Source organism: Scyliorhinus torazame, chromosome 11 (genome assembly GCF_047496885.1).
Source record: "Scyliorhinus torazame isolate Kashiwa2021f chromosome 11, sScyTor2.1, whole genome shotgun sequence".
In the NCBI taxonomy this organism is placed as follows: domain Eukaryota; kingdom Metazoa; phylum Chordata; class Chondrichthyes; order Carcharhiniformes; family Scyliorhinidae; genus Scyliorhinus; species Scyliorhinus torazame.
This window is the reverse complement of record NC_092717.1, coordinates 41,865,272-41,890,408: the sequence shown is the minus strand read 5'-3', so window position 1 is coordinate 41,890,408 and position 25,137 is coordinate 41,865,272. Positions and strand designations below refer to the sequence as shown.

The 25,137-nt window shown below is 44.9% G+C and overlaps 1 protein-coding gene across 1 annotated transcript in view; it reads left to right on the top strand.

Annotated features, from left to right (window-relative positions):
- slc25a32b (solute carrier family 25 member 32b) overlaps positions 1–23,183 on the top strand; it is a 34,804-nt gene extending 11,621 nt beyond the window's left edge. Inside the window, exons 3-7 of the mRNA XM_072467177.1 lie at positions 3,188–3,273; positions 6,715–6,875; positions 11,112–11,225; positions 19,532–19,677; positions 22,357–23,183. Coding sequence (XP_072323278.1) covers positions 3,188–3,273; positions 6,715–6,875; positions 11,112–11,225; positions 19,532–19,677; positions 22,357–22,486 — 637 coding nt within the window. The 3' untranslated portion in view covers positions 22,487–23,183. The remainder of the gene's footprint in view (positions 1–3,187; positions 3,274–6,714; positions 6,876–11,111; positions 11,226–19,531; positions 19,678–22,356) is intronic.
- The last annotated feature ends 1,954 nt before the right edge of the window (positions 23,184–25,137 follow it).

The following is a 25,137-nucleotide window of genomic DNA, read 5'->3' as shown; positions in this document are numbered from 1 at the left end:
CTTCCAGAGCGAGTGAGACAAAGGAAGCACAGCATCTGGTTTCACACACGCGTGGATTCAGCATCGAGTTTCACATACCCATGACCAAATAAGGTAATGGTGACAAATACAGGATTCTCATAGGTCTTTCTCACACATTCCTTGACCTGGCCATATAAGCTGACCTTCACAACCACTGATCCTGATAGGCCCACTATACATTCCTCCTCCCTGGGCCTTGGTTATTCACTTAAAAATATGAATCTTTATAATCATTTCCTGTCAATCGTGTATGCCAAACATATTGTCTGCAAAGTCACTCGGAAAGTGTCAAACTGTTTCTTAATTTTCATTAATGAAGAGTTAAGTCACTTTCCACCAAAATAAATTCCATTCAATCACAAAGTAATAAAATTTCCCTTGTATACCCCTTAAGAATAGAATGAATTATAATCACATTGTAACAGCATTCAGGGAAAAACATACTGGGCGGCGGAGGGGGGCATTCTCCGTCCAATGGGATTTCCCATTGTGGGCAGCCCCATGCCGTCGGGAAATCCCTGGGCGTGAGTGTGCTGCTGACACAACGGAGAATCCCGCCCACTAACTTTATCCTACCTTCAGATCATCCCAAAACCCTCTCTCTCCAGGATGGCCTGACTGCCTGTCAGGATCCTTACCTGGGTACTCTCTTCCCAAGTACTTTATTGTCCAGATCACGATGTTGAATCTGATGTTCTGAGTTAAACAATTTCCATACAACCTCAGGTTTTGTTTAGCATATCTTCACACGTGCACTCTTTCCCGTTGGTGAATAGTGGAGAAGTGGTGGAAGAATCCCTTTGAACTGCGTTATGAACGCTCCTTCACTGGCCAACATCTCCTGGTGTTGGGCTTGAACCTGGAGCTTCTGGTCCAGAGATAGGGACGCTACCACTGTGCCACAAAACCTCCATAACTTCAGTGAACCAGCAGGGACTTCTGGTGACGGCGGGCGGAAGGCAGCCGCACAATGGAGGTCTCCCGTTCGGGAACGGCATTTTGGGGGCTTTAAGCCCGGTCCCAGGGTCCACGGAGGCGGCAAAAGCAGGGAGAAGGCACAGTGAAGGCACAGTAAAGGAAAATGTCGAGGGTGAGCAAAACAACGGCCATTAAAAAAAAACAGCTGCAAGTCCGTCGGGGAGTGGAAAGGTCACCGCGGGGTCACCAAGGAAAATGGAGGCTGGAGCACCAGGGGAGGCCGCATTGCTTACGGCTGAAGAAATAACTACGGTGACGGCTGCGGAATTCGAAAGGCAGTTTACAAACTACATGGAGACAATGAGGAAGGAGATGAGGGAAGTTTTGAGTGTGCTGGTGGAGGAGGCGATTTCCCTGGTGACGACGGCGGCGGTGGCGAGCGCAGTGGCGGAGGTGCGGGGAGCAATGGGAGGCGCTGAAGGAAGTGGAGGAGACATTATTGTAGCACGGTGATCAACTTACCTCGATGGGGAAGGAGATGCGGAAGGTGATGGAGATTAACAAGGATCTGCAAGGAAAAATGGAAGACCTGGAAAACAGATCCAGGCGACAGAATTTGAGGATTGTGGGGCTGCCCGAAGGAGTTGAAGGACCGAAGCCGACTGAGTAGTTTGCTGCGATGCTGGCAAAACTATTGGGGGAGGGGGAAGATCCCTCCCGATATGAACTGGATCGGGCTCATCGGTCGTGGAGGCCTGTACCAAAGGTGAGTGAGCCGCCAAGGGTAGTGACTCTGTGCTTCCGTACGTACAGTGTGAAGGAGAAAGTCCTGTGCTGGGCCAAGCAGAAGCGGGTGGTGCAGTGGGCTGGAGCTGGTATGCGTGTATACCAGGACTTTACGGTGGAGCTGGCGAGGAGGCGGGCTGCCATCACCCGGGTGAAGAGGGCACTGTACATTAGCAAGGTGCAGTGCGGCAATGTATGTCCAGCGAAGCTGAGGGTGACTTACAAGCTCAAGGACTTTTATTTTGGAACGGCGGAAGCAGCGGAGGAGTTTGCGACGGCAGAAGGACTATGGCAGAACTGAGAAATTGAGAAATGGCCATGTGTCGATGTAACCTCATGACTGTATTTTCTTTTTTGTTTCACTGCGTGCGGGTGTATGGGCTAAAGGAGCCAATGTTGTATATATTTGGACAAGGGAAGTGATGGGACGTTCACTCGAAATGAGGGCTCTTTGGGGTGTAGGTGGATATGTGGGGTTTGTGTGCTAAAAGGGGATTTCTGGGCTTTCCTAGGGCCGGGCAAGGGGGAAAGGGACCCAGGCGGAGACCTCCACGCTGGCCGGTTTAAGCTGGTCAGTGAACGGGAGTGAGGTGTGGGGGGAGGGGCTGCGGCCATCGGAGCCTGGCAGAACAGGGTCCGAGTGGTCTAGCCGGGGTGGAAAGTTGGGGGGGAAGGAGCTGAGGTTGGGGGGTGGAGTTGGAGGGGGGGGGGGGGGTGGTTTACAACTCTAGGGTATCATGTACGGTACTCTTTCAGAGGTTGGATGGCGTTGAATGTAGAGGGGGTGGGGTGGGAGTGGACTCTATAGGTTAATGGTGACCATGGGCAGTCCCGGACTCCTTTTTCTTTTTCTCTTTCTCCTTTGTTTTTTGTTTCCACCGTGGGAGGGTTTGTTTTATTGGATGCATATATTGACAGGTGGGCCGTTGTTTGGGGTGGTGGGAGGATGGGATCGTTGTTATTAAGGGGATTGATTTTGTATTTGTTACCGTTTACTGTTTGTGGGTGGGGGGTGTAAATTTTGAAGGAAAATTTGAAAATGGAGAATAAAAACATTTTTTTTTAAACTTCAGTGAACCAGGACAGCCTGACTTGCATTTTGTTTGTACAAGAAGTGCTGTGAAATTTATTGTGCTATGGCCTGATCCATTGTGGCTGGATTGTTGTGTGAAAACACTGAACAAATTAGGCAGAAGGACATCCACAGGACCTTTTCCTATTAAGTTCTTAAGATTTTAATGCTTTAAGTCCTGTGCACGTGCAGAATTATTAACAATAGCTAATGCTGAAGAACTTCTTCAATATCTTCTTGAGGCATTAATGGAAATGCAGAGTAATTTTCACAGCAAGAATCAAAGCTTAAATGGAAGAAGTCAGGAATATGAGACCGAACCATTGTCAAAGTCTGTAATAATATTCTCTGTGGTGATTGTTTGACTAAACCTTGATGTATTATTTTCAGTTATAATGCCATCAAGGCCTACAAACAGGATGGTCGATCAGCACAACTTAGCGCTACTCAGCACCTTATCTCAGCTGCTGAAGCTGGTAAGTTGTTGGAAGAATTAAACTTATTAAGCTAGCTGATAAAAGTATGGCTACGATATTAATGTTTCAACATTACATTAGTGCATGAAAATGTAACTGCATTTTCAAGCCAGTCAATTTCCTCTCTGATATTAATGCTTCCATGCAATATGCAAGGATTAGTGGACACTCCCATATATATATATTCTTTTTCATTAAAAAAAATATATATTTTTATTACAAAATTTTCATTACAAAATAAATCCACACTTAACAACAAATGCATAGAGAGCTGGCAGCTGTGGTAAGTTTGGCCCTTTTTGCCCGGTTAATGGGCACAGTTTTGGGAAGAAAAGGTGCATAATTGAAGTTCGTTGGTGTTTCCTCCGGTGTTGGATGTCTCCAGGATACAACACGAGACAGAAGTTGAATATAGACATGTAATCAGCCTCAGAAAGCACTCGAGGCAAAGTGGAAGAGAAAATGGCATAATATTCTGTGTCGTCGATGCACTCCAAATGCACAACGGTGAGGTTTATGGAATTCCTTGCAGGGCAATTCCAGAAGCAAAGACTGGCAATGTTGGAGGACCTGTCCAAAGCGATGGCGGTGGCACCTATTCGTCTGACTTTGGATAGGGTGGAGCAGCGGCTGGAATCGCAGGGCTCGACGATTCAGGAGGTGGAGGAGGCGGGCACAGACCACAGTAACCGGATTGCCTCTTTGGAGGCAGAAGTGGCATTGTTGCTGGACGCCCTATACAACAAACTAATCCAAGATATAAACTTTGGCCCAAAACCAAACCTCCAGAGAATCTCAGATAGGCACGCCCACTCGACCCTATCAAACACTTTTTCAGCATCCATTGAACAATCACCTCCGGTTCGGGTGCTGGGGAAGGGGAAAGGACAATGTCTAATAATCAATTGTATATTGGCCGACAGCTGATGACCCTTGACGAAACCGCCTGTTCTTCCAAAATCACCCCTGGAAGGCAGGGCTCCAACTACATTGCCAACACTTTAGCCAGTGGTGAAGGATATGTGCTCACAAAAGACTGTCTGCCATCATTGCTGTGCCCAATCTCCACAGCGGGCGTTGAGAAAGACCTGGCTCTAACACCAAATCCAGAAAATGAGGGGCATGATCTGAGATAACAATTGCCGACTGCCCCACCCTCTTCACCCCAGGAAGGAAAAAAGTCAATCCGCAAGTAAACCTGATAGACATGGGAGAAAAAAGAAAAGTCCTTATCACTCATATGAAAAACTGCCATGGATCTGCCCCCGCATCTACTCCATAAAAGCCAATAATGCCTTTGCCAACCTTGATGGAACCAGAGACCTAGGCCTAGATCGCCCCCCCCCCCCCCCAAAAAAAACACAAAATTAGCGGGTATGAATCCAAGCCCAGAATAGAAGCCAGTAACTTGTTAACAAAGGCCGTATCATCCCAATTTGGAGCATATGCATTAAGTAGGACCACCGAGGTGCACGGTAAAGACCCACTGATAATCACATGTCTCCAGGATCTTAGCAGCGGAAAAAGAACCCAATGTAAACTGCAGCTCCCTGGGCCCAACCGTCAAAACCCGAGTGGAAGACCTGTCCCACCCAGCCTTGTCTGGCATTCTGCCTAAGTGACTGATGGGTTTGAACCAGCTCAGGAGGAAACGTCTATCCACCCTCCACCATCTTCCCAAACATCTTCGAGATGCAATCAGTCGGATTTGGCCCTCCGGCACCCCCGCGATTCACATTTCTGTCTCCTGGAGCGATTCTCCATATCGTCCACCTTGGAACGCGGTGCTTTATTATCTCTAGAAAACACTACCATCTCCGCCTCCAAGAGACAATCTGACCCCTCTGCTTTGAGAGAGCCGCTTCCACACCCTGTAACGCCGCACCATGCGCCTTTTCCATCTCTTCCAACTTTGCCAGCGCCCATTGAATGGGAGCTAGGGCCACTTCTATTGAATTGTGGAGGTCCTCGGAGACAACCTGCCTCTGTTTCTTAAAGGCCGCTGCCAAAATGCCTGTGAGCATCTCGATTGTCAGTGAGGTGACCTGTGTCGCAACAGTGGCATCCACCATTTCCTCAGAAGAGCCTCGAGAGGCTTCTGAAAGCTTCGACGACTCCTTATTTGCCGGCTTCTTTGACCTGGACCTTTTGGGCATTTCTCTTGTGTAGGAAGCTTATCCCATCGGATTATTCAAGTTCAAACCCAACCATCCTCCAAAAACTGGGCGAAAAGGGCGAAAAGTACCCAGATGAGAACCACCTCGTGTACGACTACTCCCTACATGCCACCACCAGAAGTCCCTATAAATTTGAGTTGGGTAGTTTTACATAATTTTCAACTAATTTCTCCCTTTAACTTCTCCCTGGTCTTCCAAGGACCTTTAAATTTGGCTGGATCTGTAACTTAACTGGTTTACGGCAACTAGTGCTGTAGAAAAGGTGTTTGGCCTCCTTGCATCGGACTGAGCTGCCTTCAACACTAGACCTGGTACAATCCACTGCCTGGGTCTCTCCTGTCCTGTGGCAGAAGGTTTGGCAATATAGATGAAAAAACTTTCAGGTAAGAAAGTAGGAGCAGAGTGATAATCGATTCTGATTGCGCTCCACTGCAGTTCAGGCTCCATTAAAATGACAATCTTATCAAGGAAAAAAAAATCTTTCCTGAGAGTGATATAATATTGAAACAGATTGAGCCCAACCAATGCTTTTGCATTAATTTTATTCAACTGCCAGTAGAACTCTCACGCTAAACTGTTCTGTCAATAATTTACAGTTTTACAATTTGTCAATGTATTTTGATGTATGATACAGTAAAAATGCCCTTGTAGATCTGTTGAGAGAACATTTCAGCTCCTTTCTGTCTTTGGTCATTATTTGTGTTTTTATTGACCAAATGGCCTCTTGCTTTTTATTTACCTGCCCCCGCCACTGCAAAAATACACTTTGGAATTGTTTAAGAGAGAGGAAAATACCACCAAAACAATATAGGGATTTAATTGAGAGTACCAGGGACTATATGTAACATAATGACTCCTCAGAGAAGGAGATTAGTTAGAAATATTGGCAGATTTTGCAATCTTAACTATAGTTAACCTTGAGTATTTGTATAACACACAAGTGGTGCTAGAGAAAAGTTTTAGTTGTCTTCTGTATACCGGTGGTATTTCCAATAATGTTTTCTGATATGAGATGCATAGTATTAAATGTATGCCTTTGTGAAATAAACTTTAAGGATTGCAATAAGGATAACAAAAATGGAAATATTGTTTTGTACAGGTAGATAACCATACAGCCTAACATGGGCTATCTCTGCTGAACTTCGATATTTTTATAAAGTATGGAATGAAGTAACAGGATTCATGGTATTCACAGCGCAATAGCTGAAGAAATCATCTTCTGAAGAACTAATCAAATTCATATGAATGTACCTTTATTTTTTAGGCGTGGTAACACTTTGTATTACAAATCCGATCTGGGTGACAAAGACGCGGTTAGTGCTTCAGTATGATGCAGGAGTCAATCCATCAAAGAGACAGTACAAAGGCATGTTGCATGCCCTTTTGAAAATATATCAGATTGAAGGTATTCGTGGACTCTACAAGGTGAGGTAATAGTACCAATAACTGTTCCTTGATGTTGTAAAGTCTTTGGCCCAGATTTTGCAGTGAAAATAATTGGCATTCACCATTATCAAGGAATAAATGGGACAGCAACTTTCAGCATCTACATATGCTTAGCAAAATACAGAAAACAGGAAGTTGTTATCAGCTGCCCTGCTCCTCCTGCTACACGATATCAGTATCTCACAAGAGACTTGGCAACCAAATATACGGAAGGGCTTTAATTTACATTACTTGCAAAACACAACAGAAAAACATAGAACATACAGCGCAGAAGGAGGCCATTCAGCCAATCGTGTCTGCACCGACCCACTTAAGGCCTCACTTCTACCTTATCCCCGTAACCCAATAACCCCTCCTAACCTTTTTGGTCACTAAGGGCAATTTATCATGGCCAATCCACCTAACCTGCACGTCTTTGGATTGTGGGAGGAAACCGGAGCACCCGGAGGAAACCCATGCAGACACGGAAGAATATTCAAACTCCACACAGACAGTGACCCAGTGGGGAATCGAACCTGGGATCCTGGCGCTGTGAAGCCACAGTGCTATCCACTTGTGCTACAGTGCTGCCCCAAAAGGTTAAGACTTTTCCTTTTAAGTCACGATAAGTCTTCATAATTGCAAACAATCCCCTCTGACACAGAAAATTAACTTTCTAAATGTGGAGTCTTCTTACTTTATATTTGCATTATTGTTTGAAATTATTTTTTTTTTAAATATAGTCTTTCTTTCTGCATTTATCTCTCACTTCATCCCATTTCTCTTTATTTTGCTTTCTGTACATGGTTTAACCTTGAATTAAATATTCTGACGCTCCCTGGTTTCGACACTGTTACTTCTCAGTAAGAATAGAATCAGAGAGTGATTACAGCACAGAAGAAGGCCATATGGCTAGCAAGTCCATGCCAGCTTTTTGCAGAATGAAATTAGCTAGTCCCACTCCCTTGCCCTTTCTCTTTTCGGCGTGCAAATGTTCTCTTGTCCTGTTGCTTATCCTTTTGAAAGCCACAATCTAATCTCTTCCACCACACTCTCAGGCAATGTATTCCAGATCTTAAACACTTGCTGCGTAAAAAGTATTTCCTCTTATCTCCTTTCATACCTTTGCCAATCATCTTCCACTTATGGGAACAGTTTCTCTCGATCTATTCTGTCTAGACGCCTCAAGATTTTGAACACTTCCATCAAATCTTCTTTTCCCTTCGGAGTATAACCCCTGCTTCTCATCTCTGGAACCATTCTTGAAAGTTATTTCTTCACCCTCTCCAAAACTGTCATTGTCATCCTTCCCCAAGTGCAGTGCCCAGAACTGGACACAGTATTACCCATTTGAGCCCAAGCCAGTGTTGCATTAAGGTTGATCATAACTTCCTTGCTTTTGGACTTGTGCGTCTTTTTGTAACGCACAGCATCCCATATGTCTGTTAACTATTTTCTTGATCTGCCCTGCCAGCTTCAACTGATATACAACCTGGTCTCTGTTAATGTTTACTTGTACCATCTAGTATGATAGCCAGGACATAGAACGATACAGCGCAGTACAGGCCCTTCGGCCCTCGATGTTGCACCGAAACAAAAGCCATCTAACCTACACTATGCCATTATCATCCATATGCTTATCCAATAAACTTTTAAATGCCCTCAATATTGGCGAGTTCACTACTGTTGCCGGTAGGGCATTCCACGGCCTCACCACTCTTTGCATAAAGAACCTACCTCTGACCTCTGTCCTATATCTATTACCCCTCAGTTTAAAGATATGTCCCCTCGTGCCAGTCATTTCCATCCGCGGGAGAAGGCTCTCACTGTCCACCCTATCTAACCCCCTGATCATTTTGTATGCCTCTATTAAGTCTCCTCTTAACCTTCTTCTCTCCAACGAAAACAATCTCAAGTCCATCAGCCTTTCCTCATAAGATTTTCCCTCCATACCAGGCAACATCCTGGTAAATCTCCTCTGCACCCGCTCCAAAGCCTCCACGTCCTTCCTATAATGCGATGACCGGAACTGTACGCAATACTCCAAAATGCGGCCGTACCAGAGTTCTGTACAGCTGCAACATGACCTCCCGACTCCGGAACTCAATCCCTCTACCAATAAAGGCCAACACTCCATCGGCCTTCTTCACAACCCTATCAACCTGGGTGGCAACTTTCAGGGATCTGTGTACATGGACACCTAGATCCCTCTGCTCATCCACACTTCCAAGAACTTTACCATTAGCCAAATATTCCGCCCCAAAATTCAATTAACCATTTATACTTGCATTAAAATGCCTAGACTCAACCCTGGAGACAGGTCCCGTGGAGAGCAAAAATGAGTTTGAGGCAAACCTGTAATCCAAATCTCCACACAATTCGCAATAAGGATTCTTGAATCTGATTGGTTAACAAAACACAATTTCTTGCCTTTTATACACAGATCCCAGTTCCCCTGTCGAGGAACCATTCTTGCTCGGTAATAGCCACAATTTTCATTGCATAAGCCCATAATAGAAAGTCAGAAAACAAGTGTAAATGTAATGAATGGTTGACACATTCTGTCACTGCTGAGTGCAAAATCTGGGCCTTTATCTTTTAATATCTGTTAAACGTGAGTTTCATTAAATTGACTTCGGTAGCACTTTGTGAGTTCTTGTAATAATTTTATACTGCATTTTATGTATTCTCCTTTTCTCCATGAGGGTGCCATTTCCACCTCTAGTATCTTGCCCATAAGGGCATGTTTTATGTAAAATAAATGAGTCACCAGTGTCAGAAGGCAATTGAATTGAGTGGGAGTTCAGTCTTGTCTTTGCCAGATGTTCACAGCTGCTTACTTTCTGCTGGGGTTACTGGTTGGCAAATCAAGTTTATAGGTAGGTGATTTTTGTTCAATTTAAGTGCCTTTCATAATAAACTGAGTATGGAAGACCAATTCTGATGCTGCCTATCACAAAAATAATTTTACAAAAAGAGGAACTCGAGGATCAAAGTTCTTTGTGACTAAATAAACCAGCTTCAGACTGCTCACTGAGGTCAATTTTAGCACCTCTGTATGTAAACTGATGATGACCGATTCTTACCTCCCCATCACTTTTCTTGACTAAGTTGAAATTGTCTCCTTTTCAACATTGGGAAGCCATTGTCTTCAGCCTTCACTGCAAATACCATGTCCAGCTACTGATTCCAATCCCTTCCAGGCCACTGTTTCAGGCTAAAGTAGACCATTCACAACCTTGTTCTCTTTGATTCAAATCTGAGCTTCTAATCCCATATCCCCAAGAGCAGTTGCTTGTTCCTCCCCAATATCCCCCCCTACCTGATCTGCTGTGGAAACTTCAACAATACTTTTGTTCCCTCCGCAGTTTCCTATTGCAGTGCTCATTTGGCTGACTTCCCACCTGCCATCATCATCAGATTTAAGCTCATCCAAAACTTTGCCTCCCTTATCCTAACACTCACCCTTTTGTTCACTCACCAACGTTGGCTTCCAGTCCAAGAACAGCTCAATTTTTAAAATTCTGGTCCTCATGTTCAAGTCCCCAGCCCTGTAACCGTCTTGAGAAATCCCAACTCAGATCACTGGTGCATCTCCTAGCTCATGCACCATCATTGGCAGCTGTGCCTTCCGGCATCTAAATCCTAAGCTCTGGACCTCCCTCCCTTCTTACCTATTTATTTGATAGCTTTTGGTCAACTGGCTTAATGTTTCCTCCTTTGACTCAGTGTGAATTTTTGTCTGATTACATTAATGTGAAGTTCTTGGGCTCTTCCACCGTGTTAAAGGTGTTTGAACAGGGGGAAGGGAACATGGTGCAGGACTGGTGGGCATGGAAAACTCCAGTTTCAAGTTATTATTTAAAATCCTAATAGGACCACACATCCATCCATCCTTATTGGCTCGCCCTTTCGTTGAAATACAATCCTGTAAAGTACGAACCATTAACTTTCAGATCCCATTATTGGTAATGTTTCCCTAAGACAAGTCTCATATTTTATTTTTCGTTGCTGCACAACTCTAGACCAATTTTCTTTCTTTTTAAATTGACTTAACTGGATATTTCAGGGAAAGAGATTTTTTAATCCGATTAATCTGACTGTAAAAAAACAAATCCAGTGTTTTTTAAATGTATGATATGTTTACTTGTGTATTTGAATCCAATAATATATGGACTGAAAAATGAATGCTGGAAATATTGTAAAACTGTTAAATGTGTATTTGTTTCTCTACAGGGCTTTGTGCCAGGACTTTTTGGTACATCACATGGTGCTCTCCAATTCATGGCTTATGAGGAATTGAAGAAAGAATACAGTCAATATAAGAAAATGGCACCAGATGCAAAATTGGTGAGCTTGTTGTCAATGCTAGTTTAATTTTTAATTGTACAGTAAATTGCATTATCAGTAAATAAACTGGACACTTTTGTTACAACGTGAAGCCTAACTTTAGATCTGAGAAAGCTGATGCTAAATTAAGATTTTGTATACCTGTATGTAGATTCATTAACCGTTCCCTAAAAAATAGGTGTGCATTGTTTTCTACCATTCATTGTGCACACTGTTTCAGACAGGGGACATCATATTCTCTCTTGATTTTACGTCAGTGCTTTCACATAATACTCTTATCATTATTTTGCAATTCTTTCTGATTAACTCATAGTTTCACCAAATAATGTTTAATACCAGATACTGCTCATGTCTGGCTCCACAATCTCTGAATTCCCTGCACTCGGTTCTTTAACGTAGCCTAGTGGTGCCATCTGGAAGGAGCTTATGTTGATGGAAGAAGCAAGAAAATGAAGCACAGCTGCAATTTCAGATGCCACAATATTTTTTTGTTATCATTGCACCATGGCTGGGCGGCACAGTGATTAGCACTGCTGCCTCATGGCGCTGATGACCCAGGTTCAATCCTGGCCTGGGTCACTGTCCGTGTGGAGTTTGCACATTCTTCCTGTGTCTGTGTAGGTCTCACCCCTACAACCCAAAGGTGTGCAGGGTAGGTGGCTTGGCCACGCTAAATTGCCCCTTTAATTGGGAAAAAAAAAATTGGGTACTTACATTTTTTAAAAAATTGTAACATGGTGGGAAGATCGACGCTCGTATTGTGACTGAATTTGTTATACTTCCCTCTTCCATCTCTCTTTCCAGTGTCTGACTAACATGTATGATTGTGTTATCTTTTGTGACTGAGATTGCACCAATCCTCTTACCAATCGCCATCAGTGTATCTCTCCTATACCCAAGAACTGCAGCCTTCCCAGCCAGTGGAGGACGAGGACAATGACATTAAGGTCAACAGACACCAACACTTCAAAAAGTACCCCCAACCATCCATTCAGAGACTGACAATGTGTACATGTTAGAGACTGGAATAGAAAAGAAATCCACATCTGGTGAGGCACCGTGTGCAGGAACCTGCGTGTGGGAGAAAGAATAGCATAGGTGCCAGCTGGCTAGAGGCAAGGTAGCCTCGAGGCAAGGTTCTGCTTTAGAAAATTTGGATGTGGAGTTTAACTAGCCAGTGTACAGAAAAAGGTGGTTGAGTGTAGATGACCAAATGCATGGGGCGCGATTCTCCACTCCCACGCCGAAGTGGCCGCACCGTCGTGAACGCCGTCGAGGTTCACGGCGGCGTGAAACGGCCCCGGTCCCGACCGATTCAGGCCCTGACAATGGGCTAAGATCGGGGCCGCGTCATCTACACGCGCCAGGCCTTGTCGCCCGCGTAAAAGCGGCGGCGCATAGATGACGCAGCCGGCGCCGCATAAGGGGCGTCATCCGCGCATGCGCGGGTTGGCCGTCCTCTCTAAGTTCGCCCCGCAAGAAGATGTCTGACGGATCTTGCGGGGCCGCGGAAGGAAGGAGGTGTCCTCCTTCAGAGAGGACGGCCCGACGATCGGTGGGCACCGATCGCGGGCCAGACCCCATTTGAGGTACCCCCCGGTGCAGGATCCCCCCATGCCCCCCCGCAGGCCGCCCCCCCAGCGTTCAAGCACCGCTCACGACGGCAGCGACCAGGTGTGGACGGCGCCGGGGGGAACCCGCCGTTTTGGCCTGGCCGCTTGGCCCATCCGGGCCTGAGAATAGCGGGGGTGCCGGAGAATCGCCATCTTGGGTGTCTCCAGCGATTCTCCGGCCTGCGGCCCGTGAAACACGACCGGGCTGTTCCCGCCGCTTGGGAGATTCGCGGGAGGGCGTCGGACCGGCATCCCGGGAAATTGTGCATGCATTCAACAGCACCCTGCACCCTGATGAAGCCTGCAATCTGTGCAAATCCACAAGCTCGCTCCACCTGCTTGTCTCTGGCACAACAGGGGAAAAAAAGGAAAAATAATAAGTCGTTAAAGGATGTGAAAAGCAGCGTCGAAGAAGGGAGGAAGCGTGGGCTCGCCGTTGAATGAGAGGACCAGCAAAAGCGCTGGCAAGATGGCGGATGCCCGACAGCATGGTGGGGCAGCACTGCTTACGGTGGAAAAGGTGACCAACGTGATGGCTGTGGAGCTGGAAAAGCAGTTTGCGAGGCACATGGAGCTTTTGAGGAAGGAGATGGCGGTCGCATTGAAGTCATTGGTAGAGGAGGCAATCGCCCGGTGAGGGTAGCTGTGGCAAAGACATCGGCCGAGGTGAGAGAGCAGGGCGAGAAGATGAAGGAAGTGGAGGAGGCCGTGTCACAGCACAGCGACCAGCTCACCTCAATGGGAGATGAGCTGCGAAGGGTGGTGGAGGTCAACAGAGGACTCCGAGCAAAGCTCGAGGACTTGGAGAACCGCTCGAGGCAGCACAATCTGAGAATTGTGGGCTTGCCCAAAGGGACAGAGGGCCCCAGGCCAACAGAGTACTTTGCTAAGAGGTTAGGGGAGTTGATGGGGGAGAGTGAGAACCCCTCCCTGTACGAGCTGGGCCAAGCTCATCGGTCATTAAGGCCGAAGCCCAAAGTGAATGAGCCACCAAGAGCAGTAATTATCTGCTTCCATAGGTACTGCATGAAGGAGAAGGTGTTAAGCTGGGCGAAGCAGGATTTACCAGGACTTGATGGTGGAGTTGGCAAAAAGACGAGTGGCGTTTGGGCGAATGAAGGCGGCACTGTACAACAAGGCGGTGCGATTTGGTATGGTATACCCAGTGAAGCTGAGGGTGATGTATAATGGCAAAGACTTTTATTTCAATACAGTGGAGGTGGCTGATGCGTTCATGAGGGCAGAAGGCTTGGGACAGAAGTGAAGAGTGGAGCTGGAAGAGAGATTGTGGACTGTGATTGGGGAGCTGGAAAATGTATAAATGCTGTAACTTTCTTTTCATTGGTGTGCATTGTAATTTACTTCACTTCACATCGTTACAGAGTTCAAGTTATTGGTTGGGTAGCATTCTGTGTTGCGACGGTTAAGTGGGGAGCCAACCGCGCGAGCTAACTAAAGTCAGCTAGTGAACGGAGGTGAGGTGAGAGGAGGGCTGCGGACATTGGAGCCTGGTTAGCACGTTTCGACGGGCCTACAAGGCGAGCGCGGGGGGAGGGGAAGGGATCGATGCTGGGAGATGTTTTTTGGAGGGGAAATGTAGGGGGGGATTTTGGGAGGGGGGATTATGGGAGGAGGGGAAGGAGTTCGATGTTAATAATGGATAGGGGCGGGTCAGGCTCATGGGGCAAGGCCCGGTGGTATGATGATGGTGGATAAGAAGGGGGGGGTGAGAGACCCCCAGTTAGGATAGTCACGTGGAACGTGAGGGGGTTAGGAGGTGAGGTCAAGGGTGCTTGCGCATCTTAGAAGTTTGAAAGCCGATGTAGCAATGCTGCAGGAGACTCACTCGAGGGTGAAGGACCAGGTGAGACTTAAAAAGGGCTGGGTTAGTCAGGTGTTTCACTCTGGATTTGACGGAAGGGCTCGAGGGGTAGCGGTAATGGTCACCAAAAGAGTACGTTTCCAGATGGAGAATGTGGTGGCAGATCAGGGGGGTAGATATGTGTGTGATTGTGACAGGGGCGCTGGAGGGGAGGTTAGTGGTGCTGTTAAGTGTGGGATGATGTGGGATTCGCAAAGAAGGTGTTTGGGGCTGTTCCCGATTTGGACACACACGAACTGATAGTGGGGGGGGGGACTGGAACTTGGTGCAGGAGCTTTGGACAGGTCACGGCCGCGCTGGCTGATCCCATCAGGGGGGGGCGAAGGCGTTGGCTGGGCTAATGGTGGAAATGGGAGGGGTGGACGCTTGGAGGTTTCTGCACCCGAGGGAACGGGAGTACTCGTTTTTCTTGGCAGTCCATAAGGTATACCCACAGATCGACTATTTTGTGGTGGGGAAGGCTTTGCTGACTGGAATTAAGGGGTCGGAATACTCGGCAATTGCAGTATCATATGCTCCGCATTGGGTGGATATGGTACTGGAGAAGGGGGTAGCGCAGAGGCCGGGGTGGAAATTAGATGTGGGACTTTTGGGGGACCACGGGTTCTGTGACAAAATTGAAAAGGTAATTGAGGAATATGTAGGTTTCAACTGTACGGGTGAGGTGTCGAAGGCAGTTGTCTGGGAGTCTCTCTCAAGGCAGTGGTGAGGGGTGAGGTGATCTTGTTTAAGGCCAGGGTGGACAAAGAAGAGCGGTTGGAGCGGCAGAGGGTAATAGATGAGATGTTGGAGGTAGATAGGAATTATGCAGATGATGGGGACCCAGCAAAGTTGGAAAAGAGGAAGGAACTACAGGCGAGCTTTGACTGACCATCTACTAGGAAGGCGGTGCGCCAACTGAGGTGAGCAAGGGGTGCAGTTTACGAGCATGGAGATAAGGTATGTTAGCAGGTCAGCTCCGGAGGGAGGCAGCGTTAAGGGAAATTGTTCAGGTGAAGGACAGGGCAGGGAAGTTGGTGGTGGCTCCGCATCTGATTAACAATGTCTTTGAGGAATTTTATGAGAGGTTGTACAGGTCAGAGCCACCTGGGGGAGACCGGGAGATGCAGGAATTTCTAGATGGTTGGAGTACCCGAGGTTAGGGGAGGGGGACAGGGCTACATTGGAAGGAGCAATAGTAGAGCAGGAGATAAAAGATGCGATTGGAAAGATGCAGTTGGGGAAGGTGGCAGGGCCGGATGGGTTTCCAGTGGAATATTATAAAAAATTCAAGGATAAGCTGGCACCCCTGATGGTGGGGATGTTTGAAGAGGCAGTAGGGAAGGGGGTGTTGCCACAAGCTTTGGGGCAGGCATCGATTTCTCTGTTGCTAAAAAAAGATAAGGACCCGACGGAGTGTGGATCGTATAGGCCCATATCACTTTTAAACATGGACACAAAGATATTGGCGAAGGTACTGGCAGGTAGGCTAGAGGAGTGCCTCCCAAAGGTGATAGGTGAAGATCAGACGGGGTTTGTGAGAAGGAGACAGCTCTTTTCAAACGTTAGAAGAGTATTGAACGTGGTTATGGCACCGGTGAAAGGGAAGGAAACGGAGGTGGGTGTGGCATTGGACGCTGAGAAGGCGTTTGACCGGGTAGAATGGGGGTACTTGACGGCAGTTCTGGAGCGGTTTGGGATTGGACCAAGATTTGTGAACTGGGTAAAGCTACTATATAAGGAGCCCAGTGCGAGTGCCCGCACAAACAACATCAGCTCCAAGATACTTTTCTCTCCACCGTGGGACTAGGCAGGGATGTCCTATGTTTTCCCCTGCTGTTTGCACTTGCGATTGAGCCGTTGGCCATCGCATTAAGTTGTTCGGGGGTATGGAAAGGAAGAGTGCGGGGGGGGGGGGGGGGGGGGGCGGATAGAGCATGGGGTGTCCTTATATGCCGATTACTTGCTGTTATACGTGTCGGAACTGTGTGTGCCGATAGAGGGAATATTGGAGCTGCTTCGGGTGTTTGGGTCTTTCTTGGGGTACAAACTAAATCTAGACAAGAGTGAGTGGTGTCTTGGCCGGGGATGGGGGCAGAGGTGGGGGGGCTGCCATTCCGTAGGGCAGGGACTCACTTTAGGTACCTGGGGATGCAGGTTGCCCGGGAGTGAGGGAGCTCCGCAGGTGCAGCATTTCTAGTTTGGTGGGGAGAGTGAAAGCTGATCTGGCAAGGTGGGATGGTCTCCCTCTATCACTGACAGGTCGGGTACAGGCGGTTAAAATGAACGTGTTGCCGCGATTTCTGTTTATTTTCCAATGCCTGCCGATTTTCCAGCCAAAGGCTTTTTCCAGAGAGATTTAGGGAAGGATTACGTCGTTCATATGGGGAGGGAAGGTGGCCAGAGTTAGAAAGGTGCTGCTACAGAGGGGAAGGCAGGCAGGGGGTTTGGGTCTTCCGAACCTGATGTATTACGACTGGGCGGCGAATGTGGAGAAGGTGCGGAGCTGGGTCAGAGGGGTTGATTCCCAGTGGGTCAGAATGGAGGAGAGTTTTGGGTTCCGGGAAGATGAGCCATCTGCCACTTTTACTACCAATGGCAAAGCCACCCAACGCTGCCCCACAGCATTTTGCCAGCCTTTCCATCTGTGACCCCTCTCCCCAAAGGCTCAATAAAAATTAACCCCTTTCTCTTTCCACAGATGCTGTCTGACTTGCCAACTATTTTCAGCATTTTCTGTTTTCATTTCCCATTTCCAGCATAAGAGTATTCGGCTTTTGTTTTAGCTGCTGTTTAGTTCATCACATACGGTTTTTCAAATAATGTTGATTTTCTTTCCAATGTCTACTATGGAGAAGGACAATGTAGGTAGAAAGCAGGGAGAGGGACTGTGATATAACTGAACAGATTAGCATTGCGGGGGAAGAGGAGTTAGGGGTTTTAACAAGCGTAAATGTGGATAAATCCCAAGACCCAGATAAGATGTATCCTAAGCTGCTGCGTGAGGCAAGAAAGGAGATTGCAGGGGCTCTGACACTAATATTCAAATCCTCTCTGGCCACTGGAGAGGGACTGGAGGATCGATAATGTGGTTCCATTATTCAAGAAGGAAGATGGGGAAAACCAGGTAATTACAAGCCAGTGAGTCTAGCATCAGTGCTGGGGAAATTATTGGAAAGAATTTTGTGGGACAGATTAATCTCCACTTGGAGAGGTGAGGATTAATACAGGATAGTCATGGCATTGTTAAGGGGAGATCATGTCAAACAAACTTGATTGAATTTTTTGAGGAGGTGACCAGGTGTATAGATGAGAGCAGTGCAGTTGATGTAGTTTACATGGACTTCAGTCAGGCTTTTGACAAGGCCCCACATGGGACACTGATCAAGAAGGTAAGAGCCCATGGGATCCAGGGTAATTTGGCAAATTGGATCCAAGATTGGCTTCGTAGCAGGAGGCAGAGGGTGATGGTCAAAAGCTAGTTTTAGCTAGAAGCCTGGGTCCAGTGACTGCAGGGATCGGTGCTAGATCCTTTGCTATTTCTAGTGTACATGAATGATCTAGACATGAATGTGGAAGGTTTGATCAGTAAGTTAACAGATGACACACAAATTGATGGTAAATAGCACGGAGGAAAGCCTTCGATTACAGGATGATATAGTCAGGCTGGCCAGCTGGGCAGAGCAGTGGCAAATGGGATTTAACCTGAAAAGTATGAGTTGATACATTTTGGGAGGGCCAGCAAGGCAAGGGAATACATAAAGAATGGTAGGACGCTAGGAAGTACAGAGGTACCTTGGGGTGCATGCCCAAAGAACCCTGAAGGCAGGATAGGTAGATAAGGTGGTTAAGGAGGTATATGGGATACTTTATTAACTGAAGCATAGAATATAGGAGCAGGGAGGTTATTATGGAGTTGTATAAAACACTCATTAGGCCACAGCTAGAGTACTGTGTGTAGTTCTGGTCGCCGTACTGTGATTGCACTAGAGAGGGTGCACAGACATGACAGGCCGAAGGGCATTTCTGCTGTAAATCTTTATGGCTGACTCTTCAGAAGATGAGGTTTGTTTCTGTTGTAATGGTGCTGCTTTAAAACTCTAGGCTCATGTGCACGAGCACTGATATCACTCCAGTTTTGGAATGCCTGTGAAAAATCTTGAGATTTCAGAGTCCTCTTACAAAATTGTGAGTGAAGTTTAATCTTAGTAATCACATCTGACAATAAATTTGTGAAAGTTGGCGTGTCTGCAGCTACCTCATCTACTTGATGGCAGTTGCATCCAGAATCTCCTATCTAAGGCACTTTAATTAGCCTTTTAAATTGATAAGTAAATGCTTATCCAATGCTGCATGCCTTTGGAATTGACTGCTGTGCCATTTGCTCAATATAAATCGCTGTGTGCCAAGACTAGACAGAAAAGGGATGGAGACTAAAAATGCAAGTTCTTGTTTTTGGTAGTTGGGTTGTCTCTCTAACTGTAAAGATGTAATGGTGAGTATCGGGATGTTGAGTCGGGTTTTCTTGTGTTCTTGTATTATAGTTACATTTTTGTCTGCTTGGGGTCAATTTGGGTACAGGGGTCAGGATTCATAATATTTTCTGCACCCAAATTCCTGATACCCACTTCTGACATACAAAACTCAAATTGGTAAAGTCTTTTCTACTGATTGGTTTGAAGAAAGCTTATAAGTATGAAATACTCCCGATGTGAATGAATCATGAGTACTTTCAAATTATAAAGTTAATTGTAAACGTATTCCAGCTCAATCACAGGCCTATGAGTTTTGTATAAAATTTTCATTTTATTTTTCTGCTGTGTCTTTCTCAGAATCCTTTAGAATATGTAACAATGGCAGCATTGTCCAAAGTTTTTGCTGTAACAGCAACATATCCTTATCAAGTAGTCCGCGCTCGACTGCAGGATCAGCATACCCAGTACTCTGGAGTAATGAATGCTGTATGGAGAACATGGAGGTAAGGTCATAAAGACTGAATAAAACTTGGGTTTATTTGTTATGTTGTGTTTAAGGTTGTACTACTTTAATGGTGATAAGTGCATTGTCAGAAATTTAAAATTGTTTAGCTTCATATATTTGGCATTTATCATTTGAAATTGTGTTTACTGATATCTAAAGCAATTTAACCACAGAGGTTGAATTTTTCTCTTTCCATCTTTTACTAATCATCTGTGTCCTACACTCTGGAACCCTCTGCCTAAAAATTCTAAAGGCCACCACCTAGTGGGATATAGGGAAGCTAATTTTGTTAGGAAGAGCAAGGAGAGGAAATATAAAGTAAAGAGCACAATTCTAAAGAGGTACAACAGTATGTGTATAAATCGTTGATAAAATGGTTGAATGGCACACGTGACCCTGGGCTTTATGAATTGCGCTATAGAATACAAATGCAGTGAATCTTTATTCGATTTGACATGTGGACAGATTAGAGAACTTGCAGTTTTTGTTGGAGAAGAGAAGGATGAGAGGAGATTCAATAAGCGTTCAAAATTATGAAAGAATCCAGACAGAGTTGATAGTGATAATAAACCTTAAGAAGAATCAGGCACCGTGCCTCAATGACTCCTGTCCAGTGGCCTTGACATCTATCATTTATGACGTCCTTCGAGATGTTGGTCATGAGAAACATCGAGCCGATACTTCCAGAATGCCTTGATCCACTGCAATTTGCATACCGCTATAATCTGTCCACAGTAGATGATATCTCCCTGGCCCTGCACTTATCCCTGAAGCATCTCGACAATAAGGACTCCTATGTCAGACTACTATTCATTGACTACAGCTCCACCTTCAACACCATGATCCTAGCCGAGCTCATTCAAGCTCCAAAACCTAGGACTTGGTTCCTCCCTCTATAACTGGATCCTCGACTTCCTGACCGATAGACCACAATCAGCAAGGATTATCAACAACACCTCCACGATAATCCTCAATATCGGGTCCTCGCAAGGCTGCGTACTTAGCCCCCTATTATACTCGTGGCAAAATCTGGCTCCAACTCCATCTACAAGTTTGCAATGACACAACCTTAGTGGGTCGGATCTCAAACCACAATGAATTAGAGTACAGGAGGGAGATAGCAAACCTAGTGGCATGGTGTAACGACAACAATTTCTCCCTCGACATCAGCAAAAATAAGGAGCTGGTCATCGACTTCTGGAAGCGAAGTGTTGTACACACTCCTGTTTGCATCAGTGGTGCCGAGGTGGAGATGGTTGACAGCTTCAAATTCCTAGGTGTGCACATCACTAACAATCTGTCCTAGTCCACCCACGTCATGGCGACAACCAAGAAAGCACCACGACACTTCCTCAGGAAACTAAGGAAACTCTGCATGTCCACATTGACTCTTAACAATTTTTACAGATGCACCATACAAAGCATTCTATCTAGCTGCGTCACAGCTTGGGCATGGCAACTGCACGGCCCAAGGCTGTAAGAAACTACAGAGAGTCAGGAACACAGCCCAGTCCATTATGCGAACCCGCCTCCCATCCATTGACTCGGTTTACACCTCCCGCTGCCTTGGGAAAGTGGGCTGCACTAACAGATTAAAAAAACAGCTTCTTCCCCACTGTTACCAGACTCCTGAATGACCCTCTTATAGTCTGAACTGATTTCTCTCCGCTTCATCTCTGCTGTTGTAGCACTTTACTCCGTATGCTTCACCAATGTCTATGTATTTCCATTTTATATTTATCATCTGTCCTATCTTTGTTCATGCATGGAATGATCTGCTTGGTCTGTACTCATTTGGCACACGTGACAATAAATCTAAATAAATTGTTCCCAGTGACCGGGTGGGATGACACCCATTTAAGGTGATTGCTACAAGAACCAAAGGTGATGTGTGAAAAATCCTTTTTTGTGCAGCCAAGTTGTTAGGACCTGAAATGCACTGTTTTGAGAGTGTGGTGGAGGCAGTTTAAATTGTAGCTTTCAAAAGGAATTGGATAAGCACTGAAAAGAGAAAACATTGTAGGGCGATGGTGAAAGATTAGGGGAAGTAGGATTAGCTGAGTAACTCTTGCAGAGCTAACATGGACACAGCACGTTGAATGGCCTCCTTCTGAGCTGTAACCATTCAATGATTCTACAGCATCCCCGCATCTTAAGTCTATTTCCTCATCTAAGGCCTTCCTCAAAGTCAGACAATTTAACCAATATGTGATTGTCCCTAATACCTTCCTTCCTTGACTTGGTACTTTTTATTTGAAACTTCCATGAAATGCTTTGAAATGTTCATTTATGTTAATGATGCTATATAAATGGAGATTGTTGAGGTTTTGTGTTGGGTTAACCAAAATGGTCTTTTGACGCTTGTATAGTTGCCAATTTTATATTACAAGCATATTGATCAACACGTTTTTCATCCATCATGGACGGCTTCTTGACTTCCACTGTTTCAACATGACATGGTTGGGTGCGTAAAGGTTTGTGGGTGCAAGCAGTAGTTTGGAGTAACTGATATTGGTCTTCAATATGAAAAGTATACAGGAAAGGACTCCCTGGATGTTAAATTGGGGTTTCAGGTGTTTTTGTGTTGTGACTAAAATAGTTGCTTGTAAGTAAAGGGGAGGTTACTTTTTAGTAATGTGTAATTCTAAAATTAAAAATTGCCAATTTTTTGTTTCAGAAACGAAGGGGTTCACGGATTTTACAAAGGAGTTCTTCCAAATGTGCTTAAAGTGACTCCCGCGTGTTGCATTACATTTCTGGTATATGAAAATGTATCTCAATTTTTACTTGATTTCCATCAATCCTGAACTTTGGACTGTTGTCAGAATTCGAATTACAGAAGGATCTTATTTTACCCCCCAAAAAATCTGCAAGGATGAGAAGAACATCCAAGTGTTCTCTAATAAGCACTTTCAGCACCACCAGCTGTTGCGGTAGTTTTTTAAATGCTGCTGTTAAAATATTGATTTGATTTTATAAAGCTACAGTGCTAGCTGATATAGATATGTTTTTTTTCTTCACTCAAAGGATGTGGGTGTTGCTGGCAAGGCCAGTATTTATTGTCAATCCCTCAAACTCAAAAGTTAAACTTCTGAAGGTCAGATGTTGTCTCTGGGTAACTTGTTTATTAATATTTAATAGTTTCCTTTTTAAAAAGATCAAATTTCCCAACACTATAATCAGCAAGTAACACAGTGTGCAAGGAGCAACTAATGTCAAACTGAATTGATAAAAACAGTAGTTTGTTTTATATTCTTGCAGTGGTATTTTGTAATAAAATACATTTGGTACAATAATACACTCTTAATTAATGGGGGTGTATATTTTAAAAATGTAATTTATTAAGTAAAGTTAATTATGATTCAGCAGGAACGGTTTATGTACTGTGTTCTGGGAAAATTTACAATCCTATATATGAACATCACAATCATAATGTTGCTAAATCTAAATATTGCGATGAGCCTTGTTCCAAATGGCAGAGCTAAATAAAAACTTTAATTTTAAGGCTTGTCTAATTACATCTACATTACAAAAGAATTAAGTTTTATGGGGTTTGGATAAGGTTGACTTTGGTCTTCATCAATCATTATTGGTGGTGTTCAACTCCCAAATTATAATTCTGACTTCCTTATATTGAGACTTTTTCCTGTGTGGCTACTTAAAATATCTGTCTAGTTGCTGATCTCAGCTGAGTGGAAACAAAGGTGTTAAGTGGCACTGTTGGAACATTTTTCTACTTTAGCACATTATTTTGAATCATAACGAATATTCAAGATGTAGGAACAGGTTCAGATTGGAGGGTAGCGAATGTAACCCTGTTATTCAAAAAGGGAGGTAGAGCGAAAACGGGGAACTATACACCAGTGAGCTTAACATTGGTAGTAAGGAAGTTGCTGGAGTCCATTATCAAGGATTTCATAGCCCAGCATTTGGAAAGCAATGGCGTAATCAGACAAAGTCAGAATGGATTTATGAAAGGAAAATCATGCTCGACAAATTTACTAGAATTCTTTAAAGATGTAACTAGTAGAGTTGACCAGGGAGAACCAATGGATGTGATTTATTTAGACTTTCAGAAGGCTTTCAACAAGGTTATAGCAGATTAATATGTAAAGTTAAAGTACATGGGATTACAGGTACTGTCTTGATCTGGATAGAAAGCTGGTTAGCAGATGGGAAGCAAAAGGTTGGAATAAATGGGTCTTTTTCTGATTGGCAGGCAGTGACTAGTGGGGTACTGCAGGGATCTGTGCTGGGACCCCAATTGTTCACATTATATATTAATGATTTGGATGAGGGGACTAAATGCATTATCTCCAAATTTGCAGATGATACAAAGTTGGGTGGGAGGGCAAACCGTAAGGAGGATACAGAGATGCTTCAGCAGGATTTGGACAGGCTAAGTGAGTGGGCACATGCATGGCAGACACAGTATATTGTGGATAAATGTGAGATTATCTGCTTCGGTAGCAAAAATAGGAAGGCAGATTATTTGAATGGATGTAAATCGAGAGAGCTGGATACTCAGCGAGACGTTGGTGACCTCGTGCATCATTCCCTGAAATGAACAACAGACAGTAAAGAAGACAAATGGTATGTTAGCCTTCATAGCGAGAGGATTTGAGTATAAGAATAGAAATGTTTTACTGCATTTCTAAAGGGCATTGGTGAGGCTACACCTGGAGTATTGTGTGCAGTTTTGGAGTCCTTATCTGGGGATGAATGTTCTTGCTATGAAGGGAGTGCAACAAAGAGTTACCAGGCTGATTCCTGGGATAGCGGGACTGGCATATGAGAAGAGACTAAGTCGGTTAGGATTATATTCATTGGAGTTTAGAAGAGTGAGAGGGGATCTCATATAAACTTACAAAATTCTAACATGATTAGACAGGATAGATTCAGAAAGAATGTTCCCGATGGTGGGGGAGCCCAGAACTAGGGGTCATAGTTTGAGGGTCAGGGATGAGCTTTTTAGGACTGAGGTGAGGAGAAATTTCTTCACCCAGAGAGTGGTGAATCTGTGGAATTCACTACCGCAGAAAGTAGTTGAAGCCAAAATGTGTAATTTCAAGAAGGAATTAGATATAGCTCTTGGGGCTAAAGAAATCAAGGGATATGGGGGATGGTGAGATTAGGCTATTGAACTTGATGATCAGCCATGATCATGATGAATGGCTGAGCAGGCTCAAAGAGCAGAATGGCCTCCTGCTTATATTTTCTATGTTTCTTTGTTTCAGGTTGAATAAATCTGACCATTTAAATCACTACTTGCATTGTCATCTAACTTCTAGTTAGTTCGCCAGTGCTAGTATATCTAGGTTGAATTTGATCATATCTCTTCTCTTTAAGTAAACCTGTGTTATTCAAATCTTCCAGGTTGCTTTTTATTTAATACTATGAAAATCCAGTATTTTAGACTGTCTTCTATGAATGTTCCAAAAATACGCAAACCATGCCA